Source organism: Oncorhynchus masou, chromosome 21 (assembly GCF_036934945.1).
Source record: "Oncorhynchus masou masou isolate Uvic2021 chromosome 21, UVic_Omas_1.1, whole genome shotgun sequence".
NCBI lineage: Eukaryota > Metazoa > Chordata > Actinopteri > Salmoniformes > Salmonidae > Oncorhynchus > Oncorhynchus masou.
The window spans coordinates 51,707,585-51,731,381 of NC_088232.1; the positions used below are offsets into that span (position 1 = coordinate 51,707,585).

A 23,797-nucleotide genomic window follows, 5' to 3' on the forward strand; every position below is an offset into this window, starting at 1 on the left:
AACATCTTCATATCTACTGTACATCTCTATGAGATGTGGTTTAGCATCTCCATTGTTACCTGAGCTACAGCAGTCTAGTGACCTGGACAGCATCTCAGAACCACATGGACTGTGGTGTGATGGGCCAGCTCTGAACATCTCCTATTTCCTGGGGAAATGTTGTTTAACTGAGCTGAACATGGAGTCTGATTGATTGCAGTGAACAGAGTTGGGTCATCACTGGCAGCTGACAGTGTGTTACCAGCCTGCTGTTTGACAGTAGGACAGCATCATTGTTCATTGTTAGGACAGCACCAGCCTGCTGTTTGACACTAGGACAGCATCTCATTGCTACCAGCCTGCTGTTTGACAGTAGGACAGCATCTCATTGTTACCAGCCTGCTGTTTGACAGTAGGACAGCATCTCATTGTTACCAGCCTGCTGTTTGACACTAGGACAGCATCTCATTGTTATCAGCCTGTTGTTTGACAGTAGGACAGCATCTCATTGTTACCAGCCTGTTGTTTGACAGTAGGACAGCATCTCATTGCTACCAGCCTGCTGTTTGACAGTAGGACAGCATCTCATTGTTACCAGCCTGTTGTTTGACACTAGGACAGCATCTCACTGTTACCAGCCTGTTGTTTGACACTAGGACAGCATCTCATTGTTACCAGCCTGCTGTTTGACAGTAGGACAGCATCTCATTGTTACCAGCCTGTTGTTTGACACTAGGACAGCATCTCATTGTTATCAGCCTGCTGTTTGACACCAGGACAGCATCTCATTGTTACCAGCCTGTTGTTTGACAGTAGGACAGCATCTTACATTGTTACCAGCCTGTTGTTTGACAGTAGGACAGCATCTCATTGTTACCAGCCTGTTGTTTGACACTAGGACAGCATCTCATTGCTACCAGCCTGTTGTTTGACACTAGGACAGCATCTTACTGTTACCAGCCTGTTGTTTGACACTGTTAGGACAGCATGTTGTTTCAGGACAGCATGCTGTTACCAGCCTGTTGTTTGACAGTAGGACAGCATCTCATTGTTACCAGCCTGCTGTTTGACACCAGGACAGCATCTCATTGTTACCAGCCTGTTGTTTGACACCAGGACAGCATCTCACTGTTATAGCCTGTTGTTTACCTAGGATGGTTCATTAGTTACCAGCCTGCTGTTTGACACCAGGACAGCATCTTACTGTTACCAGCCTGTTGTTTGACAGAAACATCTCATTGTTAAAACCTGTTGTTTGACAAACAGCAATTGTTACCAGCCTGTTGTTTGACACTAGGACAGCATCTCATTGTTGAGCTGTTGTTTGACACTAGGACAGCATCTCATTGTTTACCAGCCTGTTTTGACACTAGGACAGCATCTCATTGTTTATACTGCTGTACCTCTAATGGTTCATCAGTGTTGAGCTCATCCTCCTATATGGAGAAACCCAGCCTAAAACCCCAAACAGCAAACAAAAAGAGGAGCTCAGTGTTGAGCTGTTTCTAATGGAGCTCAGTGTTTAGCTGTTTCTAATGGAGCTCAGTGTTGAGTTGTTTCTAATGGAGCTCAGTGTTGAGCTGTTTCTAATGGAGCTCAGCGTTGAGCTGTTTCTAATGGAGCTCAGTGTTTAGTTGTTTCTAATGGAGCTCAGCATTAAGCTGTTTCTGATAGAGCTCAGTGTTGAGAGCTATAAGTTGATTAAAAACATAACTATCATTTCTCCTAGCCTCTCTTCATCACATGATTACATATGCCCTCTCTTATGACCGAAAATAACTTCTGGACATCAGAACTGCGATTACTCACCACGGACTGGCAGAATCCTTTTTGTCCTTTACTGAGTTCAACGTGAATGATGTACTGCTTTCCTAGGAACAGGCCCAGATACCCATCATTTGCGTGAAGAGGAGGCGGAGAAAAAGGGGCCGGCGGGCTGCCGTCTGAGAATTCGTAAGAGATCTAATGAACGTACACTGCCTTCCATTCTGCTAGCATACCTGCAATCTTTGGAAAATAATAATAGATAATAAACCTATGCAGAAGATTACACTACCAACGGGACTGTAACATCTTATGCTTCACGGAGTCGTGGCTGAATGATGACATTATCAACACACAGCTGGCTGGTTATACGCTGTATCAGCAGGATAGAACAGCGGTGTCTGGTAAGATAAGGGGCTGTGGACTATGTATTTTTGTCAACAGCAGCTGGTGCACGATATCTAAGGAATTCTTGAGGTTTTGCTCGCCTGAGTCAGAGTATCTTATAAGATGTAGACCCACACTATCTACCTAGAGTGTTTTTCATCTGTGTTTTTCATAGCTGTCTACATACCACCACAGTCTGATGCTGGCACTAAGACAGCACTCAATGAGCTGTATTCCGCCGTTAACAAACAGGAAAACACTCATCCAGAGGCGGCGCTCCTAGTGGCTAGGGACTTTAATGCAGGGAAACTTAAATCCGTCTTTCCAAATTTCTATCAGCATGTTAAATGTGTAACCAGAGGGGAAAGATCTCTGGACCACCTTAACTCCACACACAGAGATGTGTACAAAGCTCTCCCTCGCCCTCCATTTGGCAAATCTGACCATAATTCTATCCTCCTGATTCCTGCTTACAAGCAAAAAATTAAAGCAGGAAGCACCAGTGACAAGATCAATAAATAAGTGGTCAGATGAAGCTGTTTTGCACTGACTGAAATATGTTCCGGGATTCCTCCGATGGCATTGAGGAGTACACCACCAGCAGTCATTGGCTTCATCAATAAGTGCATCGATGACGTCGTCCCCACAGTGACCGTAGGTGCATACCCCAACCAGAAGCCATGGATTACAGGCAACATCAAATCAAATCAAATTTTATTTGTCACATACACATGGTTAGCAGATGTTAATGCGAGTGTAGCGAAATGCTTGTGCTTCTAGTTCCGACAATGCAGTAATAACCAACAAGTAATCTAACTAACAATTCCTAAACTACTATCTTATACACAGTGTAAGGGGATAAAGAATATGTACATAAGGATATATGAATAAGTGATGGTACAGAGCAGCATTGGCAAGATACAGTAGATGGTATCGAGTACAGTATATACATATGAGATGAGTATGTAAACAAAGTGGCTTAGTTAAAGTGGCTAGTGATACATGTATTACATAAGGATGCAGTTGATTATATAGAGTACAGTATATACGTATGCATATGAGATGAATAATGTAGGGTAAGTAACATTATATAAGGTAGCATTGTTTAGCACTGGCCCTCCCTCCCTCATCCGCACTGAGCTAAAGGCTAGAGCTGCCGCTTTCAAAGAGCGGGACTCTAACAAGCTAATAAGAAATCGCGCTATGCCCTTCGACAAACCATCAAACAAGCAAAACGTCAATACAGGACTAAGATGGAATCGTACTACCCCGGCTTTAACACTCGGCAGATGTGGCAGGGCTTACAAACCATTACAGACTACGAAGGGAAGCCCAGCCAAGAGCTGCCCAGTGACATAAGCCTACCAGACAAGCTCAAGAAAACGTACATTGTAGAAATCGTAACTCATCGCTGCTGTAAATGGTTTATGGAATTGAGAATGGAATTTTCCATTCCTGGGTTTAAACAGGATTTTTGTCAATGTTGTTGTTGCTTAAAATAGCAACCAGTTGGATCCCTGGTTTATGGGGAGAATGGTACTGTGTTAATCATGTCAGAAGATGACAAGCCTAATCCCCTCCCTCAATGGGCCGCCACTGCCCCGCCCCCCCCCCCCCTTATTCTGCCTCGGGGGACAACACTGCCTCTCCCTCCCTCATCCTGCCTCGATGGGCCGCCACTGCCTCTCCCTCCCTCATCCTGCCTCGATGGGCCGCCACTGGCCCTCCCTCCCTCATCCTGCCTCGATGGGCCACCACTGGCCCTCCCTCCCTCATCCTGCCTCGATGGGCCGCCACTGCCTCTTCCTCCCTCATCCTGCCTCGATGGGCCACCACTGCCTCTTCCTCCCTCATCCTGCCTCGATGGGCCGCCACTGCCCTACCTCCCTCATCCTGCCTCGATGGGCCGCCACTGGCCCTCCCTCCCTCATCCTGCCTCGATGGGCCGCCACTGGCCCTTCCTCCCTCATCCTGCCTCGATGGGCCACCACTGCCTCTTCCTCCCTCATCCTGCCTCGATGGGCCACCACTGCCTCTTCCTCCCTCATCCTGTCTCGATGGGCCACCACTGCCCGATGGGCCGCCCTCCTTCATCCTGCCTCGATGGGGCCGCCTCCCTCCCTCATCCTGCCTCTGGCCCTCCCTCCCACATCCTGCCTCGATGGGGCCTCTTCCTCCCCACCACTGGCCCTCCCTCCCTCATCCTGCCTCGATGGGCCGCCCTCCCTCCCTCATCCTGCCTCGATGGCCCTGGCCCTCCCTCCCTCATCCTGCCTCGATGGGCCGCCACTGCCCTCCCTCCCTCATCCTGCCGCCACTACACTTTTCTTCACTACAATCTGTCACCTAAATGTGCTTTATTGGAGTAGTAAGTAACATGGAGGAAGAGAGAAAAAACGGTGGTGAGTAAATCCTCTTCACCCTGGCGTTTTTAAACCCTCCCTCGGCTCTGTTCTGGCTGAGGCATTACGAATGTAGTCAATCAAACGGAGTGACAGCAGCGTGTCATGTGGAGGGGGATGGGGAGGCGGAACTTAGCAACAGATAGAGCCCTAGTAGCCTAGATCCACTCAATCTCAATTCATCTTTCCACAATCTTCTTCTCAACAGTATTGGAGGAGGTCCAAGGTCCCTCCTCTCTGACCTCTCCTGTTGAGAGGGAGGATGAGGAGAGAGGATCGAGAAAAGATTAATTGAGACTGAGCCTCTACCGATTCTGAATTGAGAAAGACCTTGTACTAAAACACATGACTGCTGCACCAGAGAAGTAATTTTTTTGAAGTTTTCCCTGCATGGAGCAAGGTTAGACCTTACCAGGTCTGTGTTGGGTAAAAGACAGGAAGTGTGTGTGTGAGAGAGAGAGTGGGATTGATTGTCTGTCTGTCTGTCTGTCTGTCTGTCTGTCTGTCTGTCTGTCTGTCTGTCTGTGTACTGTACCCCATGCTGAAGGTCAACTCTAAATGCCACAGCCTAGGATCACTGGAGACACACTGATAGACTGTTCACCAACAGCCTGGGATCACTGGAGACACACTGATAGACTGTTCACCAACAGCCTGGGATCACTGGAGACACACTGATAGACTGTTCACCAACAGCCTGGGATCACTGGAGGCACATTGATAGACTGTTCACCAACAGCCTAGGATCACTGGAGACACACTGATAGACTGTTCACCAACAGCCTGGGATCACTGGAGACACACTGATAGACTGTTCACCAACAGCCTGGGATCACTGGAGACACACTGATAGACTGTTCACCAACAGCCTGGGATCACTGGAGACACACTGATAGACTGTTCACCAACAGCCTAGGATCACTGGAGACACACTGATAGACTGTTCACCAACAGCCTGGGATCACTGGAGACACACTGATAGACTGTTCACCAACAGCCTGGGATCACTGGAGACACACTGATAGACTGTTCACCAACAGCCTGGGATCACTGGAGACACACTGATAGACTGTTCACCAACAGCCTGGGATCACTGGAGACACACTGATAGACTGTTCACCAACAGCCTAGGATCACTGGAGACACACTGATAGACTGTTCACCAACAGCCTGGGATCACTGGAGACACACTGATAGACTGTTCACCAACAGCCTGGGATCACTGGAGACACACTGATAGACTGTTCACCAACAGCCTGGGATCACTGGAGACAAACTGATAGACTGTTCACCAACAGCCTGGGATCTGTTGTGTGTTGACAGTATGCAGACTCCTTTGGTAGTGAATCCAGTCCATTTCAGACTATTGACTTTATTTATTGTATTTATTTATCCGTTATTTTACAGCCTGGGTTGACTGAGAACACTGATTCTCATTTGCAGCAATGACCTGGGAATGGTCACAGGGGATAGGAGGGGGATGAATGAGCCAATTGTAAACTGGGGATTATTAGGTGACCGTGATGGTTTGAGGGACAGATTGGGAATTTAGCCAGGACACCAGGGTTAACACCCCTACTCTTATGATAAGTGCCATGGGATCTTTAATGACCTCAGAGAGTCAGGACTGTTCACCCATCTGAAAGACGGAATGGAAAGGCACTTGAAAGAGGCAGTTATGATGTTCTACCAGTAATGCTGGATCACTGGATTCAACACTAGAGGCCTATCAGCTGTCTCTATCCAGCTGTGATCACTTTCCCCTGGGAAGGGGGTGAATGAGACGTGGATATGAAAGCCTAGGAGGAGGAGAGGAGGTGGAGGAGGAGGAGGAGGTGTTCACCAACAGCCTGTAGGATCACTGGAGAGGTGTAGGAGGTGGTGGAGGAACAGGTGGAGGAGGAGGAGGAGGAGGATCACTGGAGACAGGTGGAGGAGGTGGTGGAGGAGGACAGGTGGAGGATCAGGTGGAGGAGGAGGAGGTGACACACTGGATACATTTCACCAACAGAAGGGGTAATCAACTGGAGAAACATTACTGATGACAACAGCCTGGGATCAGACTATGGAAAACAAACAATGAGGAGAAGACAATATCACCTCACAGTGAAATGGAAATACAAAAAGAGAAAGACAGAGAAAGGGGAATACAACAACAAAAGAGAGAAACGAGGGAGGCTTTCAAGAGTCTGACTGTCCTGTACTGTGGGCTGCTGTTCCTTTCAGAGCCGATATCAATTATTAAAGACCACTCAGACTAGAGGGAAGGGAAGATTTATTGAATGGGAGAGAAAGAGGGGAGTGAATGGGAGAACAGGGAGTGAATCTCATTTGAATGGGAAGAAGAGGGGGAGGAATGGAAAGAGGAGGATGGGAGAGAAAGAGAGGGATGAATGAGAAAGAGAGGGAGTGAATGGGATTATTAGGTGACCGTGATGAATGGGAGAGAAAGAGGGGGAGTGAATGGGAGAGAAAGAGAGAGGGAGTGAATGGGAGAGAAAGATAGTGAGTGAATGGGGAGATCTTTAATGAATGGGAGAGAAAGAGAGGGAGTGAATGGGAGAGAAAAGAGGGAGCGAATGGGAGAGAAAAGAGAGAGTGAATGGAAGAGAAAGAGAGGGAGTGAATGGGAGAGAAAGAGAGGGAGCGAATGGGAGAGAAAGAGAGGGGAGTGAATGGGAGAGAAAGATCCAGCTGTGGGAGAGAAACAAGAGGGAGTGAATGGGAAGAGGGGGAGTGGGAAGAGGGAGTCGAATGGGACAGAAAGAGAGGGAGTGAATGGGAGAGAGAGAGGGAGTGAATGGGAGGAGGAGGAGGTGGAGGAGGAGGGAGTGGGAAGAGGGAGTGAATGGGAGAGTGTAGGGAGTGAATGGGAGAGAAAGGAGGTGAATGGGGAGGAGGGGGAGGAATGGAGAGAGAGAGGGAGTGAATGGGGAGGAGGAGTGAGTGAATGGGAGAGAAAGAGAGGGAATGAATGGGAGAGAAAGAGAGGGAGTGAATGGGAGAGAAAGAGAGGGAGCGAATGGGAGAAAATTACTGAGTGAATGGAAGAGAAAGAGAGGGAGTGAATGAGAGAGAACGACAGGGAGTGAATGGGAGAGAAAGAGACTAGGGAGTGAATGGGAGAGAAAGAGAGAGGGAGTGAATGGGAGAGAAAGAGAGAGAGTGAATGGAAGAGAAAGAGAGGGAGTGAATGAGAGAGAACGACAGGGAGTGAATGGGAGAGAAAGGAGGGCGTGAATGGGAGAGAAAGAGAGGGACTGAATGGGAGAGTGGGAGGCTGCGGGATGAGGGAGTGAATGGGAGATTAAAGACCTAGGGAGTGGGAAGAGGGAGTAAATGGGAGAGAAAGAGAGGGAGTGAATGGGAGAGAAGAGGGAGTGAATGGGAGAGAAAGAGAGGGAGTGAATGGGAGAGAAAGAGAGGGAGAGAAAGAGAGAGAGGGAGTGGGAAGAGGAAGTGATTGGGAGAGAAAAGAGGGAGTGAATGGGAGAGAAAGAGGGAGTGAATGGGAGAGAAAGAGAGGGAGTGAATGGGAGAGAAAGAGAGGGAGCGAATGGGAGAGAAAGAGAGGGGAGTGAATGGGAGAGAAAGAGAGGGGGAGTGAATGAGAGAGAGGGAGTGGGAAGAGGGAGTGAATGGGAGAGAAAGAGAGGGAGTGAATGGGAGAGAAAGAGAGGGGAGTGAATGGGAGAGAAAGAGAGGGAGTGAATGGGAGAGAAAGAGAGAGGGAGTGAATGGGAGAGAAAGAGAGGGAGCGAATGGGAGAGAAAGAGAGAGAGTGAATGGAAGAGAAAGAGAGGGAGTGAATGAGAGAGAACGACAGGGAGTGAATGGGAGAGAAAGAGAGGGCGTGAATGGGAGAGAAAGAGAGGGAGTGAATGGGGAGAGAGAAGGGAGTGGGATGAGGGAGTGAATGGGAGAGAAAAGAGAGGGAGTGGGAAGAGGGAGTGAATGGGAGAGAAAGAGAGGGAGTGAATGGGAGAGAAAGAGAGGGAGTGAATGGGAGAGAAAGAGAGGGAGTGAATGGGAGAGAAAGAGAGAGGGAGAATGGGAGAGGGAGTGAATGGGAGAGAAAGAGAGGGAGTGAATGGGAGAGAAAGAGAGGGAGTGAATGGGAGAGAAAGAGGGGGAGTGGATGGGAGCGAAAGAGAGGGAGTGAATGGTAGAGAAAGAGAGGGAGTGAATGGGATAGAAAGAGAGAGGGAGTGAATGGGAGAGAAAGAGAGGGAGTGAATGGGAGAGAAAGAGAGGGAGTGAATGGGAGAGAAAGAGAGGGAGAAGAGGGAGTGAATGGGAGAGAAAGAGAGGGAGTGAATGGGAGAGAAAGAGAGGGAGTGAATGGGAGAGAAAGAGAGGGAGTGAATGGGAGAGAAAGAGAGGGAGTGAATGGGAGAGAAAGAGAGGGAGTGAATGGGAGAGAAAGAGAGGGAGTGAATGGGAGAGAAAGAGAGGGAGTGAATGGGAGAGAAAGAGAGGGGGAGTGAATGGGAGAGGGAGGGAGTGAAAGAGAGAGAGGGAGTGAATGGGAGAGAAAGAGAGGGAGTGAATGGGAGAGAAAGAGAGGGAGTGAATGGGAGAGAAAGAGAGGGAGTGAATGGGAGAGAAAGAGAGGGAGTGAATGGGAGAGAAAGAGAGGGAGTGAATGGGAGAGAAAGAGAGGGGGAATGAAGTGAATGGGAGAGAGAAGTGAATGGGAGAGGGAGTGAATGGGAGAGAAAAGAGAGGGAGTGAATGGGAGAGAAAGAGAGGGAGTGAAGTGAATGGGAGAGAAAGAGAGGGAGTGAATGGGAGAGAAAGAGAGGGAGTGAATGGGAGAGAAAGAGAGGGAGTGAATGGGAGAGAAAGAGAGGGAGTGAATGGGAGAGAAAGAGAGGGAGTGAATGGGAGAGAAAGAGAGGGAGTGAATGGGAGAGAAAGAGAGGGAGTGAATGGGAGAGAAAGAGAGGGAGTGAATGGGAGAGAAAGAGAGGGAGTGAATGGGGAGAGAAAGAAAGAGAGGGAGTGAATGGGGGAGAGAAAGAGAGGGAGTGAATGGGAGAGAAAGAGAGGGAGTGAATGGGAGAGAATGGGAAGAAAGGGAGTGAATGGGAGAGAAAGAGAGGGAGTGAATGGGAGAGAAAGAGAGGGAGTGAATGGGAGAGAAAGAGAGGGAGTGAATGGGAGAGAAAGAGAGGGAGTGAATGAGAGAGAAAGAGAGGGGAGTGAATGGGAGAGAAAGAGAGGGAGTGAATGGGAGAGAAAGAGAGGGGAGTGAATGGGAGAGAAAAAGAGGGAGTGAATGGGATAGAGAGAAAGATGGGAGGGAGTGAATGGGAGAGAAAGAGAGGGAGTGAATGGGAGAGGGAGAGAATGGGAGAGAAAGAGAGGGAGTGAATGGGAGAGAAAGAGAGGGAGAATGGGAGAGAAAGAGAGGGAGTGAATGGGAGAGAAAGAAAGGGAGTGGGAAGGGGGAGTGAATGGGAATGGGAGAAAGAGAGGGAGTGAATGGGAGAGAAAGAGAGGGAGTGAATGGGAGAGAAAGAGAGGGAGTGAATGGGAGAGAAAGAGAGGGAGTGAATGGGAGAGAAAAGAGAGGGAGTGAATGGGAGAGAAAGAGAGGGAGTGAATGGGAGAGAAAGAGAGAGGGAGTGGGAAGAGGGAGTGAATGGGAGAGAAAGAGAGGGAGTGAATGGGAGAGAAAGAGAGGGAGTGAATGGGAGAGAAAGAGAGGGAGTGAATGGGAGAGAAAGAGAGGGGGAGTGAATGGATGGGATAGAAAAAGAGAGAGGGAGTGAATGGGAGAGAAAGAGGGGAGTGAATGGGAGAGAAAGAGGGGGAGTGAATGGGAGAGAAAGAGAGGGAGTGAATGGGAGAGAAAGAGAGGGAGTGAATGGGAGAGAAAGAGAGAGGGAGTGAATGGGAGAAAAGAGAGGGAGTGAATGGGAGAGAAAGAGAGAGGGAGTGGGAAGGGGAGTGAATGGGAGAGAAAGAGAGGGAGTGAATGGGAGAGAAAGAGAGGGAGTGAATGGGAGAGAAAGAGAGGGAGTGAATGGGAGAGAAAGAGAGGGGGAGTGGGAAGAGGGAGTGAATGGGAGAGAAAGAGAGGGAGTGAATGGGAGAGAAAGAGAGGGAGTGAATGGGAGAGAAAGAGAGGGAGTGAATGGGAGAGAAAGAGAGGGGGAGTGAATGAATGGGATAGAAAGAGAGAGGGAGTGAATGGGAGAGAAAGAGAGGGAGTGAATGGGAGAGAAAGAGGGAGTGAATGGGAGAGTATGAGGGGGAGTGAGTGGGAGAGAAAGAGGGGGAGTGGATGGGAGAGAAAGAGAGAGGGAAAACCTTATCTGACATTAAAACATAGGATCACATCAATGTGCACACACTGGTTCAATCAACCTCAAGGAAATTACGTTAAACCAAAGTAGAATATATGTTGAATTGACATCCGTGCACAGTGGGACCTGAGCCTCCCCTCATCTGAAAATAACTTTAAGTTGTTGATTTGGATAAAAAGAACATGAGTTCCCACATCTTGCCGACTGAATCCCAGTGTACAGAAATAGAGACGATATAGTTTACATCAAGCTGGTTCTCACTGTATTCTGCCACTGTGTATTTGACAGCATTCACATGATATGGTTTCCCATCTGTCCCGACAACAAAGCATCTCGGAACATAAAATGGCCGAGGCTTTTGTCGAGTTTAGATGAAAACCTTTGAGAGAGGCTTTCTAAAATGCATGGCATTATGACAACTGACTTGGAATGATTGAGTGTGCAGTATTGTTTTAACGTAATGTTAATGTTATGTTAATGGGATAAATAACAGATTGAAGTGAACTTAAAGAAATGTGTGTTACAAAACTAAACTCCTTTCAGTTTAGTCTCTCTCTCTCCTTCCCCCTCCCTACCCCTCTCTCTCCTTCTCTCTCCCGACCCCTTTCCCTCCCTACCCATCTCCCTCAGTACCCCTCTCCCTCCTTACCTCTCTCCCTCCTACCTCTCCCTCCCTTCCTCTCTCCCTCCCTTCCTCTCTCCCTTATTTCACTTATAATTTACTGTATCACAATTCCAGTGGGTCAGAAGTTTACATACACTAAGTTGACTGTGCCTTTAAACAGCTTGGAGAAATGATGTCATGGCTTTAGAAGCTTCTGACAGGCTAATTGACATAATTTGAGTCAATTAGAGGTGTACCTGTGGATGTATTTCAAGGCCTACCTTCAAACTCAGTGCCTCTTTGCATGACATCATGGGAAAATCAAAAGAAATCAGCCAATACCTCAGAAAGAAAATTGTAGACCTCCACAAGTCTGGTTCATCCTTGGGAGCAATTTCTAAATGCCTGAAGGTACCAAGTTCATCTGTACAATCAATAGTACGCAAGTATAAACACCATGGGACCACGCAGCCGTCATACCGCTTAGGAAGGAGACGCGTTCTGTCTCCTAGAGATGAACGTATTTTGTGGTTAAAGTGCAAATCAATCCCAGAACAACAGCAAAGGTCCTTGTGAAGATGCTGGAGGAAACAGGTACAAACGTATCTATATCCACAGTAAAACAAGTCCTATATTGACATAACCTGAAAGACTGCTCAGCAAGGAAGAAGCCACTACTGCTCCAAAACCGCCATAAAAAGGCAGATTACAGTTTGCAACTGCACATGGAGACTTTTTGGAGAAATGTCCTCTGGTTTGATGAAACAAAAAATATAATTATTTGGCCATAATGACCATCGTAATGTTTGGAGGAAAAAGGGGGATGCTTGCAAGCCGAAGAACACCATCCCAACCGTGAAGCGCGGGGGTGACAGCATCATGTTTGTGAGGGTGCTGTGCTGCAGGAGGGACTGATGCACTTAAAAAAATAGATGGCATCATGAAGCAGGAAAATTGTGGATATATTGAAGCAATCAGTTAAATGTCGCAAATGGATCTTCCAAATGGACAATGACCACAAGCATACTTGTGGTCATTGTATGGCTTAAGAACAACAAAGTCAAGGTATTGGAGTGGCCATCACAAAGCCCTGACCTCAATCCCATAGAAAATTTGTGGTCAGAACTGAAAAAGCATATGCAAGCAAGGAGGCCTACAAACCTGACTCAGTTACACCAGCTCTGTCAGGATGAATGGGCCAAAATTCACCCAACTTATTGTGTGAAGCTTGTGGAAGGCTAACCGAAATGTTTGACCCAAGTTAAACAATTTAAAGGCAATGGTACCAAATACTAATTGAGTGTATGTACACATCTGGTCCACTGTGAATGTGATGAAAGAAATAAAAGCTGAAATAAATAATTATCTACTAATATTCTGACATTTCACATTTTTAAAATAAAGTGGTGTTCCTAACTGACCTAAGACAGGGAATTTTTACTAGGATTTAGGATTAAATGTCAGGAATTGTGAAAAACTGAGTTTAAATGTATTTGGCTAAGGTGTATTTAAACTTCCGACTTCATCTGTATTTATAAATCCCTTTTAACATCAGCAGATGTCACAAAGTGCTGAACAGAAACCCAACCTAAAACCCCAAACAGCAAGTAATGCAGATGTAGAAGCACGGTGGCAAGGAAAAACTCCCTAGAAAGGTAGGAACCTAGGAAGAAACCTAGAGAGGAACCGGAGGGGTGGCCAGTTCTATGTGAGTACATGGCCATTAAGGCCAGATTGTTCTTTGAGATGTTCAGAAAGAGAAGAGATAGGGAAGGACTCTAACCTTGAGGGATTTTGTCTGCTGTGTCTGTCAGTCTGTCTAATCTAGACCATCTAGACTGTGAAGGTGGTTGCAAACTCGTTTGACTCAGAACTAGGGGAACTATGAGAACTCCGACAACTCCGACAACTCTGAGAACTCTGAGAACTATGAGAACTATGAGAACTCCGACAACTCCGACAACTCCGACAACTCCGACAACTCTGAGAACAATGAGAACTATGAGAACTCCGACAACTCTCAGAACTATGAGAATTCTGAGAACTCTGAGAACTCCGAGAACTCTGAGAACTCTGAGCCATCCACAATGCTATGTAGACTAGATTCAATATCAAAGAATTGTCCTGTTCCACCATATCTGAATTGCATACCGTATGCAGCTTGACTTGTTTGGGATCTCTCATATCCCCACTAAGCAGCAACTCTAAAGGGATAACAAATATTCTGTTTATCGCCATAACGCACTAATGTGATACATTGATACTCATTTTTTTTTCTCTTTCTCTCTCTCTCTCTCTCTCTCTCTCTCTCTCTCTCTCTCTCTCTCTCTCTCTTCAGTCTTAGCAGTAGCAGCCAGTCTTCTCGTGGTTTGGAGGCCGACGCCCATCTCACTACCTAGAAGCCATGGCAGATGAAGCGGACATGCGCAATGAGCTGGAAAACCTGCAGGCGAAGGCAGATCAGATAGCCGATGAGGTAAACACACACACCTCACACACCCCTCACACAAACCTCTCACACACCCCTCACACAAACCTCTCACACACCTCACACACCCCTTACACAAACCTCTCGCACATTCCTCACACAAACCTCACATACGAACCTCACACAAACCTCACACACTCCTCACACAAACCTCACACACGAACCTCACACGTGAGTGACGGCTCACAGTAGACCGTCATCCTTTCATTCACACAAATGAGATCCACATCAGGGCTCATGTCTGAAAAGCGTCTTAGAGTAAGACTGCTGATCTAGGAACAGTATTGTATTTAAGATCAAAATTTATACGATTATACGGACAGGGGGCACCTGATCCTAGATCAGCATTTCTACTCGGATATGCTTTTTGGAACACCTGAGACAGAAGCATACAACTAGACATCTGTTCCACATCAGAGCTCCTTCAACTAGACATCTGTTCCACATCAGAGCTCCTTCAACTAGACATCTGTTCAGACATCTGTTCCACTCTCTATCAACTAGACATCTGTTCTCAGAGCTCCTTCAACTAGACATCTATTCCGTATCAGAGCTCCTTCAACTAGACATCTGTTCCATATCAGAGCTCCTTCAACTAGACATCTGTTCCATATCAGAGCTCCTTCAACTAGACATCTGTTCCACATCAGAGCTCCTTCAACTAGACATCTGTTCCATATAGCTCCTTCAACTAGACATCTGTTCCATATCAGAGCTCCTTCAACTAGACATCTGTTCCACATCAGAGCTCCTTCAACTAGACATCTGTTCCATATCAGCTCCTTCTAGACATCTGTTCCACATTCAGAGCTCCTTCAACTAGACATCTGTTCCACATCAGAGCTCCTTCAACTAGACATCTGTTCCATATCAGAGCTCCTTCAACTAGACATCTGTTCCACATTCAGAGCTCCTTCAACTAGACATCTGTTCCACATTCAGAGCTCCTTCAACTAGACATCTGTTCCATATCAGAGCTCCTTCAACTAGACATCTGTTCCACGTCAGAGCTCCTTCAACTAGACATTTGTTCCGTATCAGAGCTCCTTCAACTAGACATCTGTTCCACATCAGAGCTCCTTCAACTAGACATCTGTTCCACATTCAGAGCTCCTTCAACTAGCGTATCAGAGCTCCTTCAACTAGACATCTGTTCCACGTCAGAGCTCCTTCAACTAGACATTTGTTCCGTATCAGAGCTCCTTCAACTAGACATCTGTTCCACGTCAGAGCTCCTTCAACTAGACATCTGTTCCACATTCAGAGCTCCTTCAACTAGACATCTGTTCCACATTCAGAGCTCCTTCAACTAGACATCTGTTCCACATTCAGAGCTCCTTCAACTAGACATCTGTTCCATATTCAGAGCTCCTTCAACTAGACATCTGTTCCACATCAGAGCTCCTTCAACTAGACATCTGTTCCGTATCAGCTCCTTCAACACTAGACATCTGTTCCATATTCAGAGCTCCTTCAACTAGACATCTGTTCCACGTCAGAGCTCCTTCAACTAGACATCTGTTCCACATTCAGAGCTCCTTCAACTAGACATCTGTTCCACATTCAGCTCCTTCAACTAGACATCTGTTCAGTATCAGAGCTCCTTCAACTAGACATCTGTTCCACAGTCAGAGCTCTATCAACTAGACATCTGTTCCATATCAGAGCTCCTTCAACTAGACATCTGTTCACATCAGAGCTCCTTCAACTAGATATCTGTTCCACATCAGAGCTCCTTCAACTAGACATCTGTTCCACATTCAGAGCTCCTTCAACTAGACATCTGTTCCATATCAGAGCTCCTTCAACTAGACATCTGTTCCACATTCAGAGCTCCTTCAACTAGACATCTGTTCCACATTCAGAGCTCCTTCAACTAGACATCTGTTCCACATTCAGAGCTCCTTCAACTAGACATCTGTTCCACATCAGAGCTCCTTCAGCTAGACATCTGTTCCACATTCAGAGCTCCTTCAACTAGACATCTGTTCCACATTCAGAGCTCCTTCAACTAGACATCTGTTCCACATCAGAGCTCCTTCAACTAGACATCTGTTCCACATCTAGAGCTCCTTCAACTAGACATCTGTTATCAGAGCTCCTTCAACTAGACATCTGTTCCACATTCAGAGCTCCTTCAACTAGACATCTGTTCCACATTCAGAGCTCCTTTAGACATCTGTTCCACATTCAGAGCTCCTTCAACTAGACATCTGTTCCACATCAGAGCTCCTTCAACTAGACATCTGTTCCACATAGAGCTCCTTCAGACAGTTCCACATTCAGAGCCTTCAACTAGACATCTGTTCCACATTCAGAGCTCCTTCAACTAGACATCTGTTCCTATCAGAGCTCCTTCAACTAGACATCTGTTCTACATCAGAGCTCCTTTAGACAGAGCTCCTTCAACTAGACATCTGTTCCACATTCAGAGCTCCTTCAACTAGACATCTGTTCCACATTCAGAGCTCCTTCAACTAGACATCCACTGCTCCTTCAACTAGACATCTGTTCCACATCAGAGCTCCTTCAACTAGACATCTGTTCCACATCAGACAGTTCCATATCAGAGCTCCTTCAACTAGACATCTGTTCCACATTCCTTCAACTAGACATCTGTTCCGTATCAGAGCTCCTTCAACTAGACATCTGTTCCACGTCAGAGCTCCTTCAACTAGACATCTGTTCCATATCAGAGCTCCTTCAACTAGACATCTGCTCCTTCAACTAGACATATCAGAGCTCCTTCAACTAGACATCTGTTCCACGTCAGAGCTCCTTCAATGTTCCACATTCAGAGCTCCTTCAACTAGACATCTGTTCCACATTCAGAGCTCCTTCAACTAGACATCTGTTCCACATTCAGAGCTCCTTCAACTAGACATCTGTTCCATATTCAGAGCTCCTTCAACTAGACAGACATCTGTTCCACATCTGTTCCGTATCAGAGCTCCTTCAACTAGACATCTGTTCCATATTCAGAGCTCCTTCAACTAGACATCTGCTCCTTCAACTAGACATCTGTTCCACAGCTCCTTCAGACAGTTCCACATTCAGAGCTTCAACTAGACATCTGTTCCTTCAACATAGACATCTGTTCAGAGCTCCTTCAACTAGACATCTGTTCCAGTCAGATATCAACAGACATCTGTTCCATATCAGAGCTCCTTCAACTAGACATCTGTTCCACATCAGAGCTCCTTCAACTAGATATCTGTTCCACATCAGAGCTCCTTCAACTAGACATCTGTTCCACATTCAGAGCTCCTTCAACTAGACATCTGTTCCATATCAGAGCTCCTTCAACTAGACATCTGTTCCACATTCAGAGCTCCTTCAACTAGACATCTGTTCCACATTCAGAGCTCCTTCAACTAGACATCTGTTCCACATTCAGAGCTCCTTCAACTAGACATCTGTTCCACATCAACTAGACATCTGTTCCACATTCAGAGCTCCTTCAACTAGACATCTGTTCCACATTCAGAGCTCCTTCAACTAGACATCTGTTCCACATCAGAGCTCCTTCAACTAGACATCTGTTCCACATCAGAGCTCCTTCAACTAGACATCTGTTCCACATTCAGAGCTCCTTCAACTAGACATCTGTTCCATATCAGAGCTCCTTCAACTAGACATCTGTTCCACATTGCTCCTTCAACTAGACATCTGTTCCACATTCAGAGCTCCTTCAACTAGACATCTGTTCCACATTCAGAGCTCCTTCAACTAGACATCTGTTCCACATCAGAGCTCCTTCAGCTAGACATCTGTTCCACATTCAGAGCTCTATCAACTAGACATCTGTTCCGTATCAGAGCTCCTTCAACTAGACATTGTTCCACATTCAGAGCTCCTTCAACTAGACATCTGTTCCACATTAGAGCTCCTTCAACTAGACATCTGTTCCATATCAGAGCTCCTTCAACAAGACATCTGTTCTATATCAGAGCTCCTTCAACTAGACATCTGTTCCACATCAGAGCTCCTTCAACTAGACATCTGTTCCACATTCAGAGCTCCTTCAACTAGACATCTGTTCCACATTCAGAGCTCCTTCAACTAGACAGTTCCACATCAGAGCTCCTTCAACTAGACATCTGTTCCACATCAGAGCTCCTTCAACTAGACATCTGTTCCATATCAGAGCTCCTTCAACTAGACATCTGTTCCACATCAGAGCTCCTTTAGACATCTGTTCCGTATCAGAGCTCCTTCAACTAGACATCTGTTCCACATGTCCTTCAACTAGACATCTGTTCCACATTCAGAGCTCCTTCAACTAGACATCTGTTCCACATCAGAGCTCCTTCAACTAGACATCTGTTCCATATCAGAGCTCCTTCAACTAGAGACATCTGTTCCATATCAGAGTTCCTTCAACTAGACATCTGTTCCACATTCAGAGCTCCTTCAACTAGACATCTGTTCCACATCAGAGCTCCTTCAACTAGACATCTGTTCCTCAGAGCTCCTTCAACTAGACATCTGTTCCACATCAGAGCTCCTTCAACTAGACATCTGTTCCGTATCAGAGCTCCTTCAACAAGACATCTGTTCCACATTCAGAGCTCTATCAAGACATCTATTCCACATTGAGCTTCTTCAACTAGACATCTGTTCCACATTCAGCTCCTTATGAGCTCCTTCAACTAGACATCATTCAGAGCTCCTTCAACTAGACATCTGTTCCATTCAGAGCTCCTTCAACTAGACATCTATTCCATATCAGAGCTCCTTCAACTAACAGCTCCTTCAACTAGACATCTGTTCCATATCAGAGCTCCTTCAACTGCTCCTTCAACTAGACATCTGTTCCGTATCAGAGCTCCTTCAACTAGACATCTGTATCAGAGCTCCTTCAACTAGACATCTGTTTGCTCCTTTCCTGTTCCACATTCAGAGCTCCTTCAACTAGACATCTGTTCCACATTCAGAGCTCCTTCAACTAGACATCTTATCAGAGCTCCTTCAACTAGACATCTGTTCCACATTCAGAGCTCCTTCAACTAGACATCTGTTCCACATTCAGAGGTATTCAGAGCTCCTTCAACCAGACATCTGTTCCACATTCAGAGCTCCTTCAACTAGACATCTGTTCCATATCAGAGCTCCTTCAACTAGACATCTGTTCCACATTCAGAGCTCCTTCAACTAGACATCTATTCCATATTCAGAGCTCCTTCAACTAGACATCTGTTCCACATTCAGAGCTCCTTCAACTAGACATCTGTTCCACATTCAGAGCTCCTTCAACTAGACAATCTGTTCCATCAGAGCTCCTTCAACCATCTGTTCCACATTCAGAGCTCCTTCAACTAGACATCTGTTCCACATTTCAACTAGACATTCAGAGGACATCTGTTCCACATTCCTCCTTCAACTAGACATCTGTTCCACATCAGAGCTCCTTCAACTAGACATCTGTTCCACATCAGAGCTCTTTCAACTAGACATCTGTTCCACATTCAGAGCTCCTTCAACTAGACATCTGTTCCACATCAGAGCTCCTTCAACTAGACATCTGTTCCTCAGAGCTCCTTCAACTAGACATCTGTTCCGTATCAGAGCTCCTTCAACTAGACATCTGTTCCACATTCAGAGCTCCTTCAACTAGACATCTGTTCCACATTCAGAGCTCCTTCAACTAGACATCATTGCTCCTTTTCAGAGCTCTATCAACTAGACATCTGTTCCGTATCAGAGCTCCTTCAACTAGACATCTGTTCCACATTCAGAGCTCCTTCAACTAGACATCTGTTCCACATTCAGAGCTCCTTCAACTAGACATCTGTTCCACATTCAGAGCTTCTTCAACTAGACATCTGTTCCATATCAGAGCTCCTTCAACTAGACATCTGTTCCACATTCAGAGCTCCTTCAACTAGACATCTGTTCCACATCAGAGCTCCTTCAACTAGACATCTGTTCCATATCAGAGCTCCTTCAACTAGACATCTGTTCCACATCAGAGCTCCTTCAACTAGACATCTGTTCCACATCAGAGCTCCTTCAACTATTTTGTCCCACTTTAGCTACACTGTAATACATACCTAACGGGAGATAGCCTATATGGGGATTTGCAAGTCATGAATTAGAAATACGTTTGAGTGCTGTTTGACTATAAATAGTCTGTATTGCTCTAAGCTAAGCTGAGTCAACCAGTCCCTGCTGTGTTTACACAGCTTGGTCACTCAATATGTCAATCAGCTGTGGCCTTATAGTGAGCACTGTGTTTTGGTTTCCAAGGATAGAAAGAGATCAAATCTGTGTATGTAAATCACAATATAACTATTATTTTGTTTAGAAAGCTCATTGAGGCTGATCCATATGTATTTAACTGTATCAATTGAACACTGTCTAACAGTATACCCAGTTGGCTTCCATGGAGAGAAAGAGATCTCATCTTTATATAGATTATGACAGGACCTTTGTTGAGTCTTTGAGGTAGAGCCAGGACTAGGACTTCCTGTCAGGGGTCAATAATAACAGACAACCAGCCATGGACCGATTTCTCAGACAAATCCCACTTTGTGTCAAGAGCACTTGAGTATTTGGGCCTGCTAGTGTGGGGGGGGGGGGGCCTGACACGGCACAGGAAGGAGATTTCCCAAATTGGCCGTCGGTCTGGTCTGGGTTGGTAGTCAAAAACATGACAACATATGATATAATCACACATCAACAAAGATAAATCTCCTGTCTCATGACCTACATGTGTCTTTGAGAAAAGTGTAATATGATGCGTTATCATAGTTACCCCGTCTGTCGCCCCGCAGGGTGAACGTGTGGCATCTGAGATCGGTAACAGAAGGCATTGTCTAATATCTCACCATTACTTCACAACTGTCGCATGTAGGACCACTGTCTTTGGGTTCATTTGATCCCAGATTGACAATGCATTAGAAATCTCTCTTTAATAATCTCACATTAATAATCTCACTTTAATAATCTCACTTTAATAATCTCACTTTAATAATCCCTGGCTCGGTTGTCTTGCTATCCACTTCACTGTTATTCTCTCACTGTTCTCCTCTGTCATTGAGCCCTGCTTTTCAACTACCGTTAGTCAGCCATAAATTATATTTGCCATAAACTAACTATCATGGTTATGTGTCCTACTGTGTCTATGTCCCTGTGGTTTTGCTGTGGGCGAGGTTTTAGACAGTGTTAACTGTACATCTCTCTGGCCTGTCCTTTCCTAAGGAGTGGGGACACAGCCTTTAATTCAGATCGCTAGAGTTATAGAATAGCTCAAATGGACCTATTAAACATTCATGAAGAGATCATGTAATCCAGACAGGGTTTGGAGGGAGAGGGAGAGAGATTAGAGAAAGGGAGGGAGGGAGGGAGGGAGGGAGGGAGGGAGGGAGGGAGGGAGGGAGGGAGGGAGGGAGGGAGGGGGAGGGAGGGAGGGAGGGGAGGGAGGGAGGGAGGAGGGGAGGGGGGAGGGGGGGAGGGGGGGAGGGAGGTGCAAGAGATATAGAGAGAGATGGAAGAGGGGCATGGTAGATAGGAAGGGAGCCATTTAGAGGGAAATATTGTTATGTAAAAGCAGATTGTTGGAAAAGGAGGGAGGGAAGAGTGAGGAGAACATGTGATAAATTCAGTGGGAATGTGAAGACCTGGTAGCTCACTGTATCCATGTTAATGATACATCCTCCTATAGACCGGCACCTCCAAATATTGGCACAGTGATTCAATTGTTGTTGTTTTGGCTCTGTACACCAGCATTACAATTTCTAAACAGTTCACCCAATATGGATGAAAATACCCTCAAATTAAAGCTGACAGTCCTGCACATTAACCTCGTAGTCATTGTATCATTTCAAATCCAAATTGCTGGAGTACAGAGCTGAAATACTAACTCTGTCAATATAGGAGGTGATCTGATTATTATTCAATTTTTGTATTATATAATGTTTATTTTGTTTATGAAATGGGTTCACTGAATGAAAATGGAGTTCCAATAGAGTTGACACCAGCACTGGTTACAGGTGTGTTCATCACCAGGTGTGTTCATCACCAGGTGTGTTCATCACCAGGTGTGTGGTATAGTACAGTAGTAGAGAAGAGATTCATCTAACAACTCTCTAATATGGGTCTTTTCTCTCCACAGTCGCTGGAGAGCACTCGGCGTATGCTGGCCATGGTGGAGGAGGTAAGGTCATCTTAACATTACACACACCACACAGTTTTCTTATTCAAATTGAGAGACAGATCTAATTTCCTGATAGAATGTAAGCGGCTGTATTTCCTTTTAAGGTGAATGGAGAGTTTGGTCCGGGTTTGATTACATGAATTATACATTAAATAGCACATCTCCTCGCATCATAGAGCGTTACTCTGCCCAGTTGAGGGACTAGCATCACTCTTTCTTGCCGGAAGACAAATGGCTGAGTAGTGATTTTTAAATGTACTGTCAATCTGTGGCTGTATCTGTTTCCTGAGTGCTTTAAACGGTATAGACAGACAGAGGATGAAGGGCCAATATCCCAGCATGTATTATGCATGAGTAGCTCTCAATGTGACTCCCCAGATGGTCTCATCTAGGGGATATAGGAACATACATCACCCTGTCTGTCTGTAAAGTAGAGCTGGACCATGGAGAGCCAACAGTCTATACTCCTAGGCCTCTCTATAGATTGAACATTGGCCGTCGTTGTAAATGTATCTTCTTAGATATAGTATGTTGAGCTTCTTCACCAATAGCTTGGAGCTGTATCGCATCCGGCCGTGATTTGGAGTGCCATAGGGCGGCACACAATTGGCCCAGCGCCGTCCGGGTTTGGGAGTCCGCATAGGGCGGCACACAATTGGCCCAGCGCCGTCCGGGTTTGGCCGGGTTAGGCCGTCGTTGTAAATAAGAATTTGTTCTTAACTGACTTGCCTAGTAACGCTCCACCAGCTAAAGACCTGACGAGGGAGGGGTGGAGTTTATCAAAGGACTATGTGCATAAGTAGTATGTCATATATACATAGTCGGGGCGGCAGGGTAGCCTAGTGGGTAGAGCGTTGGACTAGTAACTGGAAGGTTGCAGGTTCAAATCCCCGAGCTGACAAGGTACAAATCTGTCATTCTGCCCCTGAACAGGCAGTTAACCCACCGTTCCCAGGCCATCATTGAAAATAAGAATTTGTTCTTAACTGACTTGCCTGGTTAAAGAAAGGTAAAATAAAATAGTCACTTTAACCATATCTACATGTACATACTACCTCAATCAGCCTGACGAACCAGTGTCTGTATATAGCCTGTCTTTTTACTGTTGTTTTTAGTTCTTTACTTACCTAATGTTCACCTAATACCTTTTTTTTGCATTATTGGTTAGAGCCTGTAAGGAAGCATTTCTGTCACGCCCTGACCTGGTCAGGGTGTGATTTGGGTGGGCATTCTATGTTCCTTTTTCTATCTTTTTGTATTTCTTTGTTTTGATTTGTTTTGGGTATGGTTCTCAATCGGGGACAGCTGTCTATTGTTGTCTCTGATTGGGAACCATACTTAGGTAGATTTCTCCCACAGGGTTTTGTGGGTAGTTAATTTCTGTTTATTGTTGTCTCTGATTGGGAACCATACTTAGGTAGATTTCTCCCACAGGGTTTTGTGGGTAGTTAATTTCTGTTTATTGTTGTCTCTGATTGGGAACCATACTTAGGTAGATTTCTCCCACAGGGTTTTGTGGGTAGTTAATTTCTGTTTATTGTTGTCTCTGATTGGGAACCATACTTAGGTAGATTTCTCCCACAGGGTTTTGTGGGTAGTTAATTTCTGTTTATTGTTGTCTCTGATTGGGAACCATACTTAGGTAGATTTCTCCCACAGGGTTTTGTGGGTAGTTAATTTCTGTTTATTGTTGTCTCTGAT

General features: G+C 45.9%; 1 protein-coding gene across 2 annotated transcripts in view; it reads left to right on the forward strand.

Moving 5' to 3' along the window:
* LOC135508496 (synaptosomal-associated protein 25-B-like) overlaps positions 1-23,797 on the forward strand; it is an 82,687-nt gene that overhangs the window by 26,199 nt on the left and 32,691 nt on the right. For both annotated transcript variants that reach the window (XM_064928744.1, XM_064928745.1), the window contains 2 exons: positions 13,789-13,926; positions 22,055-22,096. In XM_064928744.1, coding sequence (XP_064784816.1) covers positions 13,855-13,926; positions 22,055-22,096 — 114 coding nt within the window. In that variant the 5' untranslated portion in view covers positions 13,789-13,854. The remainder of the gene's footprint in view (positions 1-13,788; positions 13,927-22,054; positions 22,097-23,797) is intronic.